At 40.3% G+C, this 17,307-nt stretch overlaps 2 protein-coding genes across 7 annotated transcripts; one reads left to right on the top strand and one right to left on the bottom strand.

Moving 5' to 3' along the window:
* Positions 1-51: 51 nt before the first annotated feature.
* Positions 52-2,680, bottom strand: avpi1 (arginine vasopressin induced 1). Its single transcript, XM_084004892.1, has 3 exons — positions 2,337-2,680; positions 1,454-1,901; positions 52-527 (listed from the first exon to the last, which is right to left on the bottom strand). The coding sequence occupies exons 2-3, from the start codon at positions 1,822-1,824 to the stop codon at positions 329-331; spliced, it is 570 nt and encodes a 189-aa protein (XP_083861018.1). The 5' UTR covers positions 1,825-1,901; positions 2,337-2,680; the 3' UTR covers positions 52-328.
* A 2,565-nt stretch (positions 2,681-5,245) lies between these two features.
* Positions 5,246-17,241, top strand: LOC311010788 (uncharacterized protein). Of its 6 annotated transcripts, XR_014596831.1 has the most exons (8): positions 5,246-5,946; positions 6,394-6,726; positions 8,734-8,931; positions 9,026-10,168; positions 10,252-10,420; positions 11,852-11,984; positions 12,741-12,867; positions 15,629-15,762. XR_014596831.1 is itself a non-coding variant. In XM_084005432.1 (7 exons), the coding sequence occupies exons 1-6, from the start codon at positions 5,322-5,324 to the stop codon at positions 11,979-11,981; spliced, it is 2,565 nt and encodes an 854-aa protein (XP_083861558.1). In that variant the 5' UTR covers positions 5,246-5,321; the 3' UTR covers positions 11,982-11,984; positions 12,741-13,554. The 6 variants fall into 6 exon arrangements, 5 of the variants coding, with proteins under 5 accessions (XP_083861558.1, XP_083861557.1, XP_083861559.1 ...); XM_084005432.1 differs by lacking the exon at positions 15,629-15,762 and having other exon boundaries at positions 8,767-8,931; positions 12,741-13,554; XM_084005431.1 differs by lacking the exon at positions 15,629-15,762 and having other exon boundaries at positions 12,741-13,552.
* The last annotated feature ends 66 nt before the right edge of the window (positions 17,242-17,307 follow it).

The raw sequence follows: 17,307 nt of genomic DNA, 5'->3' as shown, positions 1-17,307 counted from the left end.
TTCTCAGACAAGTGCTACACCAGCTCCCTAGCAAATGATGAATGTGGCCTCAAAAATGCATTGCAATCAGGTACATCACAAATGTCATTTCCGGCTTAACACGACAGCTGTTTTCTGTTTATGTCTGTCTCCCGCCAATTGGACTAATCCCCATGTTCACCAAAGTTCACTGGTATATCTTTATAATGAGGTCTTACATGTAGAGTACATGTTAGCAGGAGGCGCTAACAGCAGTAATACAGCATGCCCTTTCATGCAGAATCAATCCTGTATTCCCGCTTCCGCTAACGTGTGTTGTTCCTTGAACTTGAGTCGGTTCAGTCCGTTGTTAGTGCAGGATGCGGTGAAGGTAGCGTTCAGTGTGTCCGGCGACATCCTGCCTGGCCACACCCGACCTCCACGACGAGGGTCTAAAGGGGTTTTGGTTCTCTAGGACGTCTTCTTCAGTGGCGGGCAGACATTCTTCTGAACTGGGCGCTATGTCGTTCTCGTCCTCAACAGTATAGCCGGACAACGGCTCCTCAATCCTGGAAGACAGAGGTGTGACTCTATCAATGTCACTTCAGCACGTTTGACAAAAAACACAATTATATATTCACGACACTTTCTCATTCCAATTTCTCACATACTGATATTTTGTCAGACCTTGTCGTCAAATCCTTGACAATGTGCACGGTCGCAGTAAACACACGGTTTAAGTTTTGAATTCAATCAAAACACTTGCTTAGGATTAGGCAACAAATCTCCTTGGGTAGGTTTTAGGGAAAGCATCATGGTCGGGCTAAAAATAACTATTTAAACTAAATGAGACCGAAACAATGCAACATAAGAAAACGTGTCACTAACACAACACAAGTCTCCTGGTTGAAAGTCCTGTGTTGACTATGTCATCAAGCTCCCAGAGCATTTTCTCTGAGCATCAAATCATCATGGTTTTACATTGTAGTTACTTATACAGACACTCGAGGGTGCCTTGTACGTCTGGATCAGACACCAACAGACTGCTGCAGAACTTCATTACTCCGCCAACAAATCAAATTTTGTCTCAGTGAGGAATGTCGAAAGCAAGGCGTGTGTGTGTGTGTGTGTGTGTGTGTGTGTGTGTGTGTGTGTGTGTGTGTGTGTGTGTGTGTGTGTGTGTGTGTGTGCGTGCGTGCGTGTCTGATGGTATGCAGGGTGAGGACAGTCTTGTGAGGTCATGCTGAGTTAGTTGGGCACATGACAGTTTACATGCTGCATATTTCAAGACGTAGAGGGAGTCTGGAATCAAGTAAGAGAGGACGTGTTCAAGTGATATATATAGGATAATACAATGAAAGATTATTAATAAATAGTGAGAGCACAGATAAATTGCAAATAAAATGTAGAGAATGTTTTACTCCTCTTCCTTTAAAGCCTCATCTATGTACCACTTTTCACGTCCTGTCTTTACTTTGTGCTGGCCTCCTCTTACCTGAGATACCCTGATGCTCTGAGCCACTTATGGTCCTTGTGTCCCTCTACTCTGATTCCTGCTTTATTCCTCACTCGGACTCGGAGCCCCACCAAGGCCTGGGCCAGCCCTGCCTCTTCCCCCCTGTCCTCCCCTTCCTCCTCCGTCGCATCCTCTGCTGCCTCCATATTTGCATCCATCCCTCGCCACACCAGCTTCGCCCGATGTTCAGCGTCTCTGTCTCCTGCTGTTCTGAACAGCTTGTGCAGCTGGTGCAGGTTGACCCCAGTAAAGATGTTGGGGCATCCAGACTTCCTGCTTCGTTGGCTGGAAAGTTTCCACTGCACAGGCAGGCCATCCTCCGAGAAGGTGGATGCTGGGGCCTCCGCCATGGTGCGTGGATGGAGAGCTTCTGGGTGGTGATTTAGGTACGGGAGGACAATATGAAGCTGGCAGACAGGAAGGTAAGCTGAAAGGGGAGAAAGGAGGGAGACCAAATTGGTCGGGCTAATGAGATCACAGCCACAAGCAAAGTTCAAGCCTTCAGCCAGCAGACACAAATAAATAAATAAATATTGTAAGACTTCCCATTCCCAATTCATTTGATTAAGCCATCAGCTATTTTCTCGGTTGATTGTTGGGGACATGAAATGTGATAAAACAGTGAACTTATTTCTGTAGCCTATTGTCCAACCAACAGGCCCAAACCCAAAGAAATGTAATATAATATCTTCATAGATAAAACAAAATATAATAAATACAATATTCACATCTCATCCACAGTATTGAATGTGTTTTTGTTTACACTAAAACTACTACTAAATATATTTACATGAACCTACACACTAAAGAGAAAAACCTTCTATTTAAAACACTGGTATGAAAGGATGATGAGAGTGCTTACCTTCCTCTGTGTAGTTTGAATGAGACAAACTGTAACCCTGCACCACCACCGGCAGATAGACAGACGGACAGACAGACTCTAACCTTCACATGCGTTAATGCCGAGCCGACCCACTTCCAACCGGCCCGGCAACGTGAAGGAATAATCAAAGAGTAATCCATTAATGACGTCAGCCCCGAGGTGATAACCTCCTTCACTTCACTCAACAACAAGTCCCTGTAAACTACCATCTTAAACTACTCAATCTAAGATAAGACTTGAGTATAAAATCAGATGTTCCTTTGCAGTGTAGTAGAGTAGAAGTATAACGTTTATAAATGGAAATTCTCAAGTAAAGATGCCTGAGAAATGCTTTTATGCGGTTAGTATCGACCTGCTTGAGTGTGCAGCACTGGTAAAAAGACTCATTTTTATTATAGTTGCAGTGCTTAATACTATACAGCCATTCACAACAGTTTTCACTATACTGTATATTAGTACACACACACACACACACACACACACACACACACACACACACACACACACACACACACACACACACACACACACACACACACACACACACACACTTTAACTTCATACACACCCAACAGTCTGCTGAAACATAATTTGTAGGTCAGAATAAACTGAGGCCTTTCAAAACATCCTCTTGGAACACTGCTAAAGTCTGTCTGTCTTTCAACACTTAATAAATGAAGGACTGTGATATTTCTCCCCACATCATTCTCTTCCATTGGCAACAAAAAAAGAGCTTGAACTGCTGCACGGTAAAAATGACAAACTGCAATCGGTTGTTGTAAAAAGCTAGGAAATAGGAAATTGAAATGAAATATGTCGCCTGTTGGTGGGCTGGTAGGAACAGATGTTACTGTAGCGCACCCTGGAGGACAGGAGGGGAAGTCTCCTCAGGACACTGGAGGAAAAGAGGGTTATGATGAGTTTACAAGATGATGAATTGGAAGAGCAACTGTGACTGTAGCTATGTGCTCTGAATTGGTTCAAATGAACAGGACACACAGGGCACAAGGGGACGAGATGAACTAACAGGGGAGGGATGAGTTAAGTCATGAAAAGAAAGGAAAAAATCTACATTATAGTTAGTGTTATCAGGTCAATTCATAAGTAAATTAGAATTGACAAAGTCCTGGATGTCCTGTGTTCCTGCACGTTGGACAAGAACGTTCTCGCACACTGTGCCTGCTCACAGTGGCGTTGAGCTCAAGCACTTGTGACTGAATGAGACAGTGACTGCGCCTGTCTTAGGTTTGTGCCAAGATTTCACAGCAGGATCGCACCCGTCATTGGCTAAGCCTGTCTTATGATATAACCTTATTTGGTTTTGCCTTCATCATTGAGAACATATCAACACCACTGCAGCTTTCCGGAGAATCTGCTTGACCAGACTGTTGCAGGGGTCCTGTCTGGTGTGGAAGACCTCTGCCTCTATTGATCTAGTTCTCAGTGTCTATTCTTGTGCTGCATGATTAGTGCCTCTGCGCTGTCCTGGGGCTTCCATGATCATTCCCCCTCTTCATCCTCCTCCTCCTCAAAATTGGGTTTCTGCTGTCTGAGATATTTACTTAGCAGATCATCACTTGGGGCCATCTTCCTGATGTACTATCTAATCCAATCCAATCCGCTTTATTTATATAGCACGATTTTAACAAACCAAAGATAAACACTATAAATAGATAACACAATAGAAGCACAATAAAAAGAATAAGTACACAATAGAAAGATTAAAGTAATAAAATAAATGCACTGCTCGCACAAGATACAAATATGCACGTATACACATAAAATCATAAAACCAACACCTACAAGAAGCCAAAAAAAGAGGATCCATCCATCCATCCACTATTACACATCACAACTCAGAGCACAATAACAAAGCAGTTCCTTTGCTACATGTTGAAGTATTTGTACTGCAGCACGCTGGACTTGAACCCAATGTTAGACTGTGATCACATAGGCCAATCCTATGCAGCCACCACTGGAATCAAATTCTACAAATAACATTAATTAAGTTAGTGGCCTGATATTATGCAGTAGACAAAAATAAATATAATGTTCTTTTCCGACTTGTGAAAATTTTGACTTTTAACTTTTTGATTTAAAAATCATTATCACTTGTACCTCTGCACGAGTGTAATAAAAGAGTGACTCTCTAATCATTAAAATCATTTCTATAAACATGGGCCTTACGGTTTTTAGAAACTGTTGTAAGAACAAAACCAAGCTTTTATGTTTCTTCCTATAGCACCTGAAGGCAACCTAATCAAAAGCATACCAATTAACAGGTGTGCTGCAGGAAGGCTACTTCTACCTTCGCCCCAAACACTCCAACGCTCGTTTCTCTTGTCTCAGAAGCAGAACTACGGACCTTTATCTTCTAAAGCCGAACATGAGTGGGATTTTTGCTGGCCTGCTGAAGGCTCGACGGGCTCTGTCTCACAGAGCAGCTGCGACGATTCAGCAACAAGCAGGTTACATTCACGGCAAACCACCTAAAGATAAAATTGGCCCGGCGGTAGGTTTACAAAGGAGCCCTGCTAACAGTGGTTTGGAAATGTCTTCAATTGTGTGTGCTGTTGTTTCTGGATAATGACGGAAGTGACATTGTGTCCTACAGGAATCTGTGTTCGTGCTGACCACGATGACTGCGGCCGTCCTCGGACCTTCTGGCTGGATACTCGCCCATTTAGACCATTATAAAACTCGTGACTGATGGACGAGGACCTGAACGCATCGTTTACACGTGTCAAACCAATATGCCTGCTGTTAAAGTGCCATTTGAACATTTCCCGCTTTGTTAACATAATAATAAACTCTAGTTTCTCGATTTAATCTCGTCGATTGATTATTTTTTTTCTTCTAACTGGTGCAGTTCTGCCTCGTGGCCACTAGGTGTCAGAAACTGTCGGCGGAAGTGGAATCTCTGTTTGCTTATAAACGGGCTGCTCGTGCTCGGTCAGGGCGTCCATGGCTGACGAACCCTGTTACGGTTTTAATAACCACAGAGCTAAAGTGTCTTCAGGGAGCACCATGAACCCGCAACAGACCGGGACCAGCAGGCGGCTCGAACCAGCCGGAGCCGGCGCCGCTTTGTGTCTGGAAGAGGAGCTCGCCGCGGCCATCCACGGGGCGTTTGAGTGTGCCGTGGAGATCGCAGTTCGGGAGGTGACGAAGCTTGTAGGTAAAACAGGAAATGCCTATGAAGACATGCGACGGGAGAACGAGTCCCTCAGACAAAGACTTAAGAGAGCCGAAGCCCTGCTGGACTCTGCGTGCGTGGAGGAAAGAGGTGGCGGCTCTCCACCTACAAAGCTGGTCCCGAATGGCATCAACCCCACGGATCCACCACCGCAGCTTATTTCCAATGGAAAAAGCCGAGACCCCAACGTGGGCCACGTGAACAGCTGCATGGGGGTCAGAGGTGACGCTCCTCTCGGCGGTCCCAGCTGTGCGAACCAGCTCCCTGACCCTCAGCCCAAACAGGAGGAGCAGAGATCAGGCGGTGATGTGAGGACTCTGCATGCCAGTGATGCTGCTTGTGGGGAAGGAGGAGACGATGGATGTGCTGTTGCTTGTGATGTCTTGACTAGAGGTACGTGTGCCTGGCAGTTTATTTCCCGTTGACCACTTTCATCATGTCCTGACTTGTAGGTCAGCATAATGTGATACATTTCCCCTCACATATAAGTGTGCACAGATAGTTGCTATAATTTCCGTTTGCATGCAAGAAGTCTGTATGGCTTAAGGGCAAACAGGTCCGTTCATTTATTTGTACATATAGAAGGTTTAGATTATTTTGATGACTGTTTTAAAGCACACAGTATTTTGGGATGACTCTTGGTCTATTACAGTAGCATTGGTCCAGTTCTGTTAATCCTTAAATTAACGCAATCCATGTATCACCACCTTAAATGCAAATGGTTTTAGGTGGAATAACATTTTTTTTAAATCATAAGAATGAATACTTTTAACTTTACTAAAATGTAAATTGTCTGTCACCTTGCTGACTGTGTGTACCCTGTGATCTTTTTGTTCACAGAAGTCAGTGACGCGATGTCTCGTGTATGTGTGGTGAGAGTAGAAAGCATGGAGCAGTCATGTCGAGAAGTGGCAGCTCAACACTATAACTTGCCACCACTTCCCAGTGCCGATGACGAGGTCAAAGCTTCGTCAAAGCAGTTTACAGTAAAGCAGGAGAGGCCAGAAGAGGAGGGAGACGACTCCGCTTGCTGTTTGGACTCGATCAAGATCGAAGATTTTAGCCCAGAGTGTATGACAGAAGCCCAGTTGAAAATGCTGGAGGAGTGGAAACCAGAAGTGCTGGATATTCAGTGCCAAGACTCAGACGCTCCTCTGGCCAGGCTGGCTCTGGGTAAGAAGCAAAACATAACAAGTCTAACAAAATAACCACTCAAGTCACTTTTATAGCCACAGTTTAAGCGTGTGTGATGTTAATCTACACTGTCTACAAAAAAAACGGTCAAAGCACTGGCAGCAAAGTTTCCAAACGGATACTGTAAAATTACAGTAAATAACTGGATCACAGAACTACATACAATAACTGTAAAAATACAAAGTAAATTGTACAGTAAAATAACATCCATATTATGTCAAAAACATTATAAATCAGATACCCTTCTGGTCAATCACTGTAATTTTACAGTATTAAAACTGGAAAAAAAACACTGGAAAAAAAACACTGCACTGGCAGCAAAGTTTCCAAACGAATACCGTAAAATTACAGTAAATAACTGGATCACAGAACTACATACAATACAGTATTTATTTCAAACATTCTATCAACACAGATATGACCATCGATAGTCTGCCGTTACAATTGATTTGCCTCGGGTGCACTGTGGAGTCGGTATGAGTGTTTTTAATGCCATGCTAGCTAGAACGGTTGACTTGCGCTAGCCATAGCATAAGCAAACTCGGCAACTAGAAGAACTGAATGAAATTACTTGAAAACGTCTCCAGACGTCTCGAACACACCGGCTGACTTGGAAAATAGGTCTTATGTCCAAAATTCCGAACTATCCCTTTAACTTAATGTTGTACTGTTCATACTGCAAGTCCAAATTATTGAGCAGCTTCTTCAGCAGCTGCTCCTGTGCTCTACAAGTAAGTTACATTGACTAGACCTCCATATACATTAATTGCAGGGCAAAACTGGAAACAGAAACATCTTTACTCTATAAGTAACATCAGCATAAGAACGACCTACCTACCTACCTACAAACAAAAAAAACAGACGGACCTGGTTTCGTCCAGAAGCCATCAAAAGGGATGTGCAGGGGTAATACAACTCGGATACGAGGTGTCCTGAGAGGATAGGCGATGGGGTATATTTTATCCCCGACATCCCATCTCCTAAAATCCATCTAAACAGAGCTAAATGTCTCTGGTGGATTAAGCTGTGTGGTTGACCAGTCAACTCAACGTAAAGAAGATAAACAAGGATGTCTACATTTGTTATAAGGTAAGTCAACATTGTGTATGTGTGGTATGGATTTGTTTTCACCGCAGTGAGAAAGCAACGTATCCCTGTGGGATGGCGATTAAAATTTGCATTTACAGAGAAATTTACATAGGTTTTAGTAACATATACTAGCAGAATCTACTTATTGCCTGTTTCGTGCAATAAGAGTAATTTTGAGGCCTTTTTTCTCAATGCAATGAATGTTGTTCCACAATTGTGAAGCACAGGAGCAGCTTATGAAGACGATCAGCAATATTTGGACTTAGGTCATGGCTATTAAACTTTAACTATTTCTTGCAAATGAAACAAATGTAAAAATCATTTTAGAATACATTCAATTTGGGCAATACATACTGTGCGTGAGCACCTAAAAGGACTCTGACTGTGAGAAAAACTCCAAGCCAGCTTTCCTGTGTCTTTCACTGAGGAGAGGCTTCCATCTGGCCACTCTGCCGTAAAACACCATATCGGTGGAATGTTACAGTGATGGTTGGGCTGCATGATATTGGAAAAAACTGACATTGCGATTTATTTATTTTTTGCGATATATATATTGCGATATTAAAATATAGAAGAATTTTCACAAGATGACTTGAATAGCTCCATTTGGAAAGAATTTGGTTGCTATGACATTATTGTACTCATAAAATACCCTTCTATTAATCCAAGCTAAGGTCAATGATCTAATGTCATACTCTAAAAATGGGGGTTCATCTGATCAAAATAGAGCATTAGGGATGGAAGTCTCTTTAGCCAGCCTGTTGTGCAGTGCATTATAGGTGGAATATAATCTTATCGAATAAGATGATGCACAGAAGAGAAAAAATTTAACAGTGACACTTTTGACACTGCAAAATTATAATTTTTTTTCACTAGTCATTTATTACTCCCTTTTAGACATGGATGACATAGCCACTTTTGTTAAAGAAGCACTACCAATGTGTAGCATGCCAGCTACACTGCAACCCATTATGATGGATGTCCTCAAAGATGTTGGGGTGGAAACGATTGACGATATGCAGCTTATCCAGATAAATGACCTTGCAGGCGTGCTCACCCCCATTCAAGCAAGGAAGCTTATTGCACATGTTAAAAGTAAGTCGAGGCTCAATCTGTAATATGAGTATATTGCCACCAGTGCCATTGTTGGTCTACTATTCATTGTTATGTATGTCTCTGTGCTTTTTAGGTGTCTTCTCAGCTCAGACTGATGCAGCTTCAAGCATAGAGGAGGATTTCACAAACACACCCCAACCTCAAGAAACACCCCGGGTCCCTACAAGCCTAAGCATCCCCTCTACTTCTCAAAGCTCATTTGGAAGCCCAGGCACACCTCAAACTCTAGGAAAACCCTTTCAAACCTCATTTGGAAGCTGCATCTCCTCTACATCTGGTAGTGAATGCTCTAGTCCCAATAGAAAACTGGGCAGTGACTGGCACTACTATTTTCAAGTCCCTTGGAACATGCTGCCAGCCGTTGTAAAGAATAAATTACACAATCAAGAGCGGCCGACAGCCACAGAAAGAAGGGAAATTATTCGCATTGTTACAGCTGAAATTCTTGCCACTTGCAAGACACCAGCGAAGAAGCACTTAAGTGAAGTTGCACGGAAGATGGTCCTAGAATATCCAAAGTCTTTCAAAGACATCATAGAAGGTGAAGTCGTTGGAAGCGGCTATGATTCTCTAACAAAACAACTTCAGTGCAGAGTTGATAACCACAAGAGAAATGAGACGGTGGGTAAGAAGAGGATCATCCCAGATGACATCAGGACTGTACCAAAATATAAGAAGCAACGGAAAGGCTCCTATGGCTGTCTTCAGTTGGAATCTGGACCTGTGAATGTGGAAGCACAGATGAAGAAGAAAAAAAACATGCAAAAAATGTTCCTGGAAAATGAGAGGAATGAAAAAAAAATAGAACGGTTAATCTCAGACACCTTCATGTCTCAGAGAAATGACATTATGTCTCGTAAGGACACCCAGGCCCTTACTGAAGAATGGCCTCTCCTCTTCTCACTCGTTGGCATGAAGGCACACTTCAAACTCTTGACTGGTGTCCACATCAATGAGGGATTTGAGGAGGCCATGGCCTCAAAATTGGCGAGAGTCATGGAATATTTTCAGTCTCTTCCATTGGAGAAAACAAGCGTAGCTGCAAAACAGAGAGCAGAGATCCAAGCTGGAGGTGGACCCTGTGGGGCAGTATTGATGCTACTTTCACACTTCAAAGAGGACCGTGCAAGAATGTTACACATGGTTGACAGAACATGCATCGCTGTGGAGGTTGAGACAGAACACCTGCCACCCACACCATGCATTGTTGTATGTGGTAAGTGAGTGGCAATAGAATGTGTGTGCCCTACATAAATAAATTTAAATGGGTGGATTTACTGATGACCTTTATATTCACAGGAGAGAGTCCATTGTCTGCAACAGCTTTCATGGTGGCAGCGGACCAGGAGGTGATGATGGATAACTTGAAGAGCTTCACTGACGCACTGGTTGGCATGTTCATGTGTTTCTTCATCTTCAATATGCACTACCCAGTGGAACTCGGGTCCACAATGGAGTTTCTTCAAAGGTAAGTGTACATGAATAATCATACACACATACAGATGTATTCATAATATAACTCTTCTGTAGGTTAAGGGATATTTAGGATATTTTGAAGAGGGGTTGTATGAGGAAGCTGTTTGCATGACCCCAGTGTGGAGAAACATGTACCTGCACTAACACTCAGCAATGTAATGCTGTGGATGGGGTCAGCAGTAACATATTTTAGCCTCCTAAAAAAGACTGATTTACTGACTGGGTCAGAAAGACTGTCTGGTAGCAAAATAAAATTCTGAAATTATTCTCCATGTAGTGTACACTTAAAAAAAATATGTTTTGCCGTTGACCACATAACAGTATGTTATCAATAGGTAGAAATAGGTATAGGTAGGTAGAAAAAATTACATTAAACAAGAAATTTCCAGGGAAATTTTGAGTGCCATGGGGGGCTGCTGCCGGGATGAGTACATGATATACACAGTATATATAAAAGGACTGGGGTCCTGGAGAAATACCTCTGTGACAGACAGACAGACAGACAGACAGACAGACAGACAGACAGATACACAGAGAAAGAGACAGACAGACACCTCTAAATCTTCCTCCAGGACCTCTTCTGCCTCCTACAATAGTGAAAACATTTAAGAGGTTGAATGAAACATTGTTATAAACAAGTATTTATATGTTACATTAATTACGTCACATAGAAAATACATTCAACATATTTATTACCCCACAAAGAAATGTTTTGGGGAAGAGATTTGAATGTAAACAAAGAACTAGCAAGCTAGTTATCTATTAGCTAACCCCATTAAATCATTCTCATGTCCATTACAGTTGACAGTCATAAAAAGGCTATTTTTCCTAACAAAAAGTTTAACGACACTCTGACACCAATTTATAATTCCTGACATGTTCATAAAAAAGAAAAAAAACAACAACCTATATCTTAACAATATTTGACTTATCTTTTGTCTTTTCCCAGCATGGGCATTTTGCTACAGTCTCCATTTTGTCTCAGCATGAAAAGAAAATTCCCATCATCCCACCTAAACACATGACATATCATTGGAAAGGCCAGTTCCTCTATAGAGCACATCAGGAATTAGTAGGGTAACTCAAATGAGTCAAAAGATAAGACCAAAAAACAATTTTTAGTACAGTGGACACAAATTAATAGGCTGGGTCCCCTGCACCATTTTATTTAAGTGTGTGAATGCTGAGTGTGTAAATATATCCACTATAGAGTGCTCTCAAAATTCTAGAATGGAAGGAGAAAAATTAGTGTCCATGGCATATTCACTACTTTCTGCTAACAATCACACACACGTAAAAATTACCGTTGCACGACTCTACCGCTGATGGTCATGACGCAAATAGACGATCTGTGAGTGTCCGAAATCTTGATTTAGATTATGTTTTGTTGAACAGTTTTTCTATTTTTTACCACTCTGTCCAGGTGCATCTTTAAGATTAATCCTGACAAGGGCTCCAAAGTAGAGCGCCATGAAAAGAAGAAGAGCAATGCAGTGAACCCGAAAGTCCTGACCCTTATCAACCGCATTGCAGAGTTTGAATGCAGTACTTAATGGGTAAGTTGCTTAGGTCACTTTGCGTGCATTAAAGGTCTTAAGTCCAGGACACATTGCCTGCGTGTGCAGACAGTGTGGTTAGTGTCTGCATCGCAGAACGTCTTGGTTTTTATAGACCAGTCACACAGCCAGTGTAAGCAGAACATCATCTAGAGATTCTCACCTTCTTTTTCAATATTCAATATATCAGTCTCTACAGTGTGGTCCATACCAGTGAAGTGAGCAAGATGTGATAATGCTGTCTGCCGGCAAGCAGCACCTCTGTGACTCCGCTCCATCTGGTCCTTATTGTGACATCGCCCGTAGTATATCTGGACATTTTTTCGCGTTCCATCTGTTACCTGGAAATCACATTCTTCCTTGTTAATACATGTATATTGCAGTTGGACCTCAGTTGAAACTTGCCTGAAAATTTGGAGTTTGAAAGTTGCTCAGTTTTTTCATTTGGCCTCTTTGTTTAAACCACAAGAGTGTGCACTCAAAGACACAAGGATTTGATTCTGGTGTCCTATGGTGACGTCACCATAGGAGGCTCTTTGCATAAGCCCGGCCTCTCCGCCACCACACATTCCTTCTGAATGATAATTACATTTATTGTTACATTTGTTACCTTTTTTGTAATCCAGTGGGTTATAGTAACCTACTAATTACAAAAAAATGCCATGTGATGTGTATTCAATAACAGACTACATTTCTAAGTTATCTAACCCAATCCTGTCTGTAACATATCTCAACAAATGTCTTCTCTACCTGTAGGATAATGCATGGGAGCAACAGTCTGGGAGAACGTCTGGAAAAGATCCAGAGACCCAGAAGGCAGGGACCCCAGGGAACTGCCATCCTGACATTCCTTAAGGTTTTCATGGTTTTCAGTTTTCACAATGTACCAAGTCAGTTCTTTGTTTCATGTTAAAAGTCCCAAGTTTGTCCATTTTTGAATTCTATGTTACATGTTGACACAGTAAACAAGATGGCGTTTTAAGTTGGTTTTGAAGTGGCCTTCCCCTCGGACAAGGCCTGGAAAGGGCACCCCCCCCATTTTACTTTTCTGTGAACATTTTTGACTTGTTGCAAAGAAACGTTTTTTGGAAAAATTTCAGTTCTGCATATTATGTCACGATTTGTTCTTGAATTCTACATTTATGTAGTATGCAGTAAACAAGAGATTCATTTTCTGTCCACCAAAGTTTATGAAGGTGTTGATGCTCATAGAACAGGGGTTTTCAAATTGTACTTTGTTTCAAAATGAACAAACTAATTAAATGTGTTTATAAATATGGAGCCTGTCCAATTTTTCCTGTTCTGCTGTTGCAGATGGTTCATCTTTTTGGAGAGGCATAAGTTAGAGCAGCTTCTCTCTCGCATTACATTAAATATCACAAGCAGTCCAGATAGTTTTAGCCGAAGGCCTGCTAAGTTGGCATCACTGATGTCAGATAGATAGGTTGAATGAATGACATCTTTATTATGGTGTCCTGCATATTAATATGCCCAGTCCCCATGGGTTTACAAAACACCACAAGTCCAGATTTATAAACTAAAAAGGAAACTGATATCTCATCAAATCTGATTTTAACCAGTAATGGTAGTGAAAACAACACCCATGATCATGATCTGTACTTCACGGAAAAATCTTAGAAAATAATCTAGTACTTTCTGTAATATATATATATATATATATATATATATATATATATATATATATATATATATATATATATATATATATATATTACAGTAGTTTTCAGTGAATTACTTTTATGTATGATGCATGTATGTTTTATTTATGCAATTATTTACCCTTTTAAAAAAACACTTTGAACACATGATTAATTACCGGCAATTTTAAGGAAAACAAATGACTGGTGATTTCTGTGATTTTGGATGATTTATGTTGTTCTATCGGTGAATATGATCAAAAAAATGTTGCCGACTGGGGCTTTAAAAAAGCAAAGCATCTGTTAGAATACAGAATACTTTCTGTAAAACTGCATTTTTAAAAGTGCATGTTCCGTAAAATACGATTTTAAATTGTCTTTCTACAGTAATGTACAGTTAAAAAAAAAAAAACACTTCAACGATGCATGCTAAATAAACTGCAATTTTGTGGAAATAACTAGGTTGTAATTACTCTGTAATTTTATATATATTTCTTCATTACAATTATTAGGAAAGATCTGTAAAATTACATCACATATGATGTAAAATTGCATTTGAATATGAAAAAGACATGTTAAGTTGCCTTTAAAAACAATAATAATGTAATCTTATTATGGTTAATTATTTGTAATTTTCAGGGTAAATGTTTAAATTACTGCTAATATATGTTAATCTACAGTTATTGTCTTATTGAAAATGGCGATAACCTGTAAAAATTACAGTGGAATGTGTACTTATACAATACCATATAAATAGTGAACATTTTAATTACTCCCAATATCTGTAAATCTACATGCATTTTATTGTTTAAAAAAGCAAAACATCTGTTAGAATACAGAATACTTCATGTAAAATTACATTATTTAAAGTGCACTTTTTGTAAAATGATATATTTTAAATTGTTTTTATACAGTAATGTACAGTAAATTACGTTTGTGTTTGTACAAATACTACTCGTTACCTCTAAAAAAAAACAACATAAAATCACCTTAACCCACACATGCTTAATGACCTGCAATTTTATGGAAAACACTACAGATTTCTGTAATTTTACGTACATTTCTTAATTATCATTATCAGAAAAGATCTGTAAAATTACATCACATTTATGTAAAATTACATTTGAATATGAAAGAAACATGTTAAATTACCTTCAAAAAACATTGTAATAATATATTATATTATTGGTAATTACATGTAATTCTAAAGGTAAATATTTAAATTACTCCTAGTATCTGTTAATTTACAGTTATTACATTGTCTTATGGAAAATGGTAATAAACCTGTGAAAACATACAGAAAATTGTATGTAAAATTAGAGTTAAAGCTGTACAAATACAATAAATTGCCATTAAAAAAACACAATATTGATGTAATCTTAAATGATGGTTAATTAACTGTGATTTTAAACATAAAGCCTGAAATTACTAAACATATCTGTAAATCTACTTGGCATTTCATTGTTTTATTGGAAAACAGGAAAAATCTGAGGAATATTTCCTGTAAAATTACATATTTTTTTTACAGTGGTGTCCTACATGCTCAGTGTTTAGACCTCAGGGCACTTAAAAGAAAATACGTTCGGTCATATTTAATTCGGACCATGGCCTTTTGATTGCTTTTGAAGTGATCAGTTAAATATGTAAGCAGTCACTTTACATGATATTCATGTGATAATCAAACTATGGTCTTCAGGCATCCAACTTCCAATTTGGATGCTAAACACCATTGAATTCTTATAACTTCGTCTGTCAAATGTAAAAAACATAATTAAATATGACTAACCATATGGCTAAGAGAAAATTACTGCATGTGAATATATTTGCTGTGTTTTTATGACTGATTTATACAAAAAAAAGTTCACTCTATGAATGTTGAGGATTATCTGTAACTGGAAAAAGTTGTCAACTAAATCATCTGTTTTCAATTGTATGTTAAGATGATTTCCTTCAGTTTAACCTGCAAACGACCACTACCCTCCACAGATCATCAATCCCTCTCATCAGATTTCCCCAAAATCTTCCAGCTGGCGGAACCAGCTCCCGTCCCAGAAGCCACTCCGCGGGATTATGTCCATGTGCGTGTAGGACGCAGCGTCGGCCACGCCATCAACAACCACGCCATCAACAACCACTATGCCTGCAAGTCCTGCGGCCAGACGTTCCACCTGCCTAGCTTGCTGCGACGGCACCACGGCCAATGCCAGCAGAAGCCCCAGCAGTGTTATCAGCAGCCCGTGAACGGAAGCAAGAGGACCAGACTGCAGCTGTACCCGCCGGGCTGCAGCCCCTTCCGCTGCACAGAGTGCAACAGAGAGTTCAACCGCATGGAGAACCTCAAGACTCACCTTCGCATCCACACGGGTGAGAGGCCGTACACCTGCTCGGTCTGCTCCAAGTGTTTCCGGCACTCTGGGGCACTAACCCGGCACTTCCGCATCCACACCGGGGAGAAGCCTTACGTCTGTGGACAATGTGGGAAGTCCTTCAGAAACTGTGGGGGGCTTAAATTCCACCAGCGTTCACACCGCAAGCAGCTACAGTAGAGACACATTTTTAATATGAGATGGATGAACATCTGGTATCATGCAGTGCTCACGATGTTTAATGTTTATTTTTTTTAAATGTAAGAGTTCAAAGTAGGGTCATTCATACTGATTAATATCAGATTTGTGGACAAATGGCCCACATACAGTATTTTGGTCTATCCTTCAATTTATCTGACTGTTCCATAAATGTCAGATAATAGGTGAACATTTTATAACAGGATCTCTCCTGTCTCTACCGTGTCACCTTTTTCTAACGAGCCTTATCTTTTGAGACCATGGATAAGTAGCATCTCAAGTTAGAGGAACTGTCAAGTGCATCATATTGAGGTCAAAGCATAAAGTTTTACATTACTGGAACTAATACGATTAGCTGTATTTCAGTGGTGTTCTATGAATCTGTGTACTAGGAAGGTAGAAAGACAAAAAAATAGGTACTGCATATGATGGCTCAGTAGCACCGATATATGTGAAAAGTGTAATTCTAAGTGCCATTTTTTGGAAGTGAGTTGTTTCTAATTCATGACAATTGTTTTTTTGTTTTTGTTTAAATGTATCTGTATTTTATTACGACTACGCTGTGTGAAAATGTTCATTAATTAAAAAAAATTATGTGAGCGTTGTACCGTACCAACATGCATAATATGAACGGCTGTTTGTGTGCCTTTTTAAAATGGCTGCATTTCAAAGCAGGTCATTGAGGGTTCTGCAGATGAGTGGCCGGTTTGTGTGTTTACTGACACTTCTGGGGATTCGGTGTCTCCATCCATATCTCTTTATGGCCTGTTTTTCCATCTTTGTGCTGCAGAACACAGCAATCTCTACTGTGACCATCAAACATTCACATTTGTAAGATTGACTGGTGAGACTTAAAAGTTGACTGCTCGTTGACTTCATGTCGGATATGAGGCTCTATTAAGGAGAGGACCTCAACTCTTTCTAAAGTCTCTTTCTCAGTCACAGCATAGTTCTCCCTCTTCCCTGTTGAAGTGTTCTCCCGCTGTGCTGGTCTGTAACTGCCTCAATGCTTTCAACAAGGCATTATATTACTTATTAAAGTGCTCTTCCATTCCAAAAAAGTGTTTTTCTTAACTCATCATTTGTGTTCACCTAAAATCG

This window comes from Eutrigla gurnardus (assembly GCF_963514095.1).
Source record: "Eutrigla gurnardus genome assembly, chromosome: 3".
Classification (NCBI taxonomy): domain Eukaryota; kingdom Metazoa; phylum Chordata; class Actinopteri; order Perciformes; family Triglidae; genus Eutrigla; species Eutrigla gurnardus.
The sequence above is the reverse complement of the archived record's forward strand: the minus strand, read 5'-3'. Positions and strand labels throughout refer to the sequence as shown.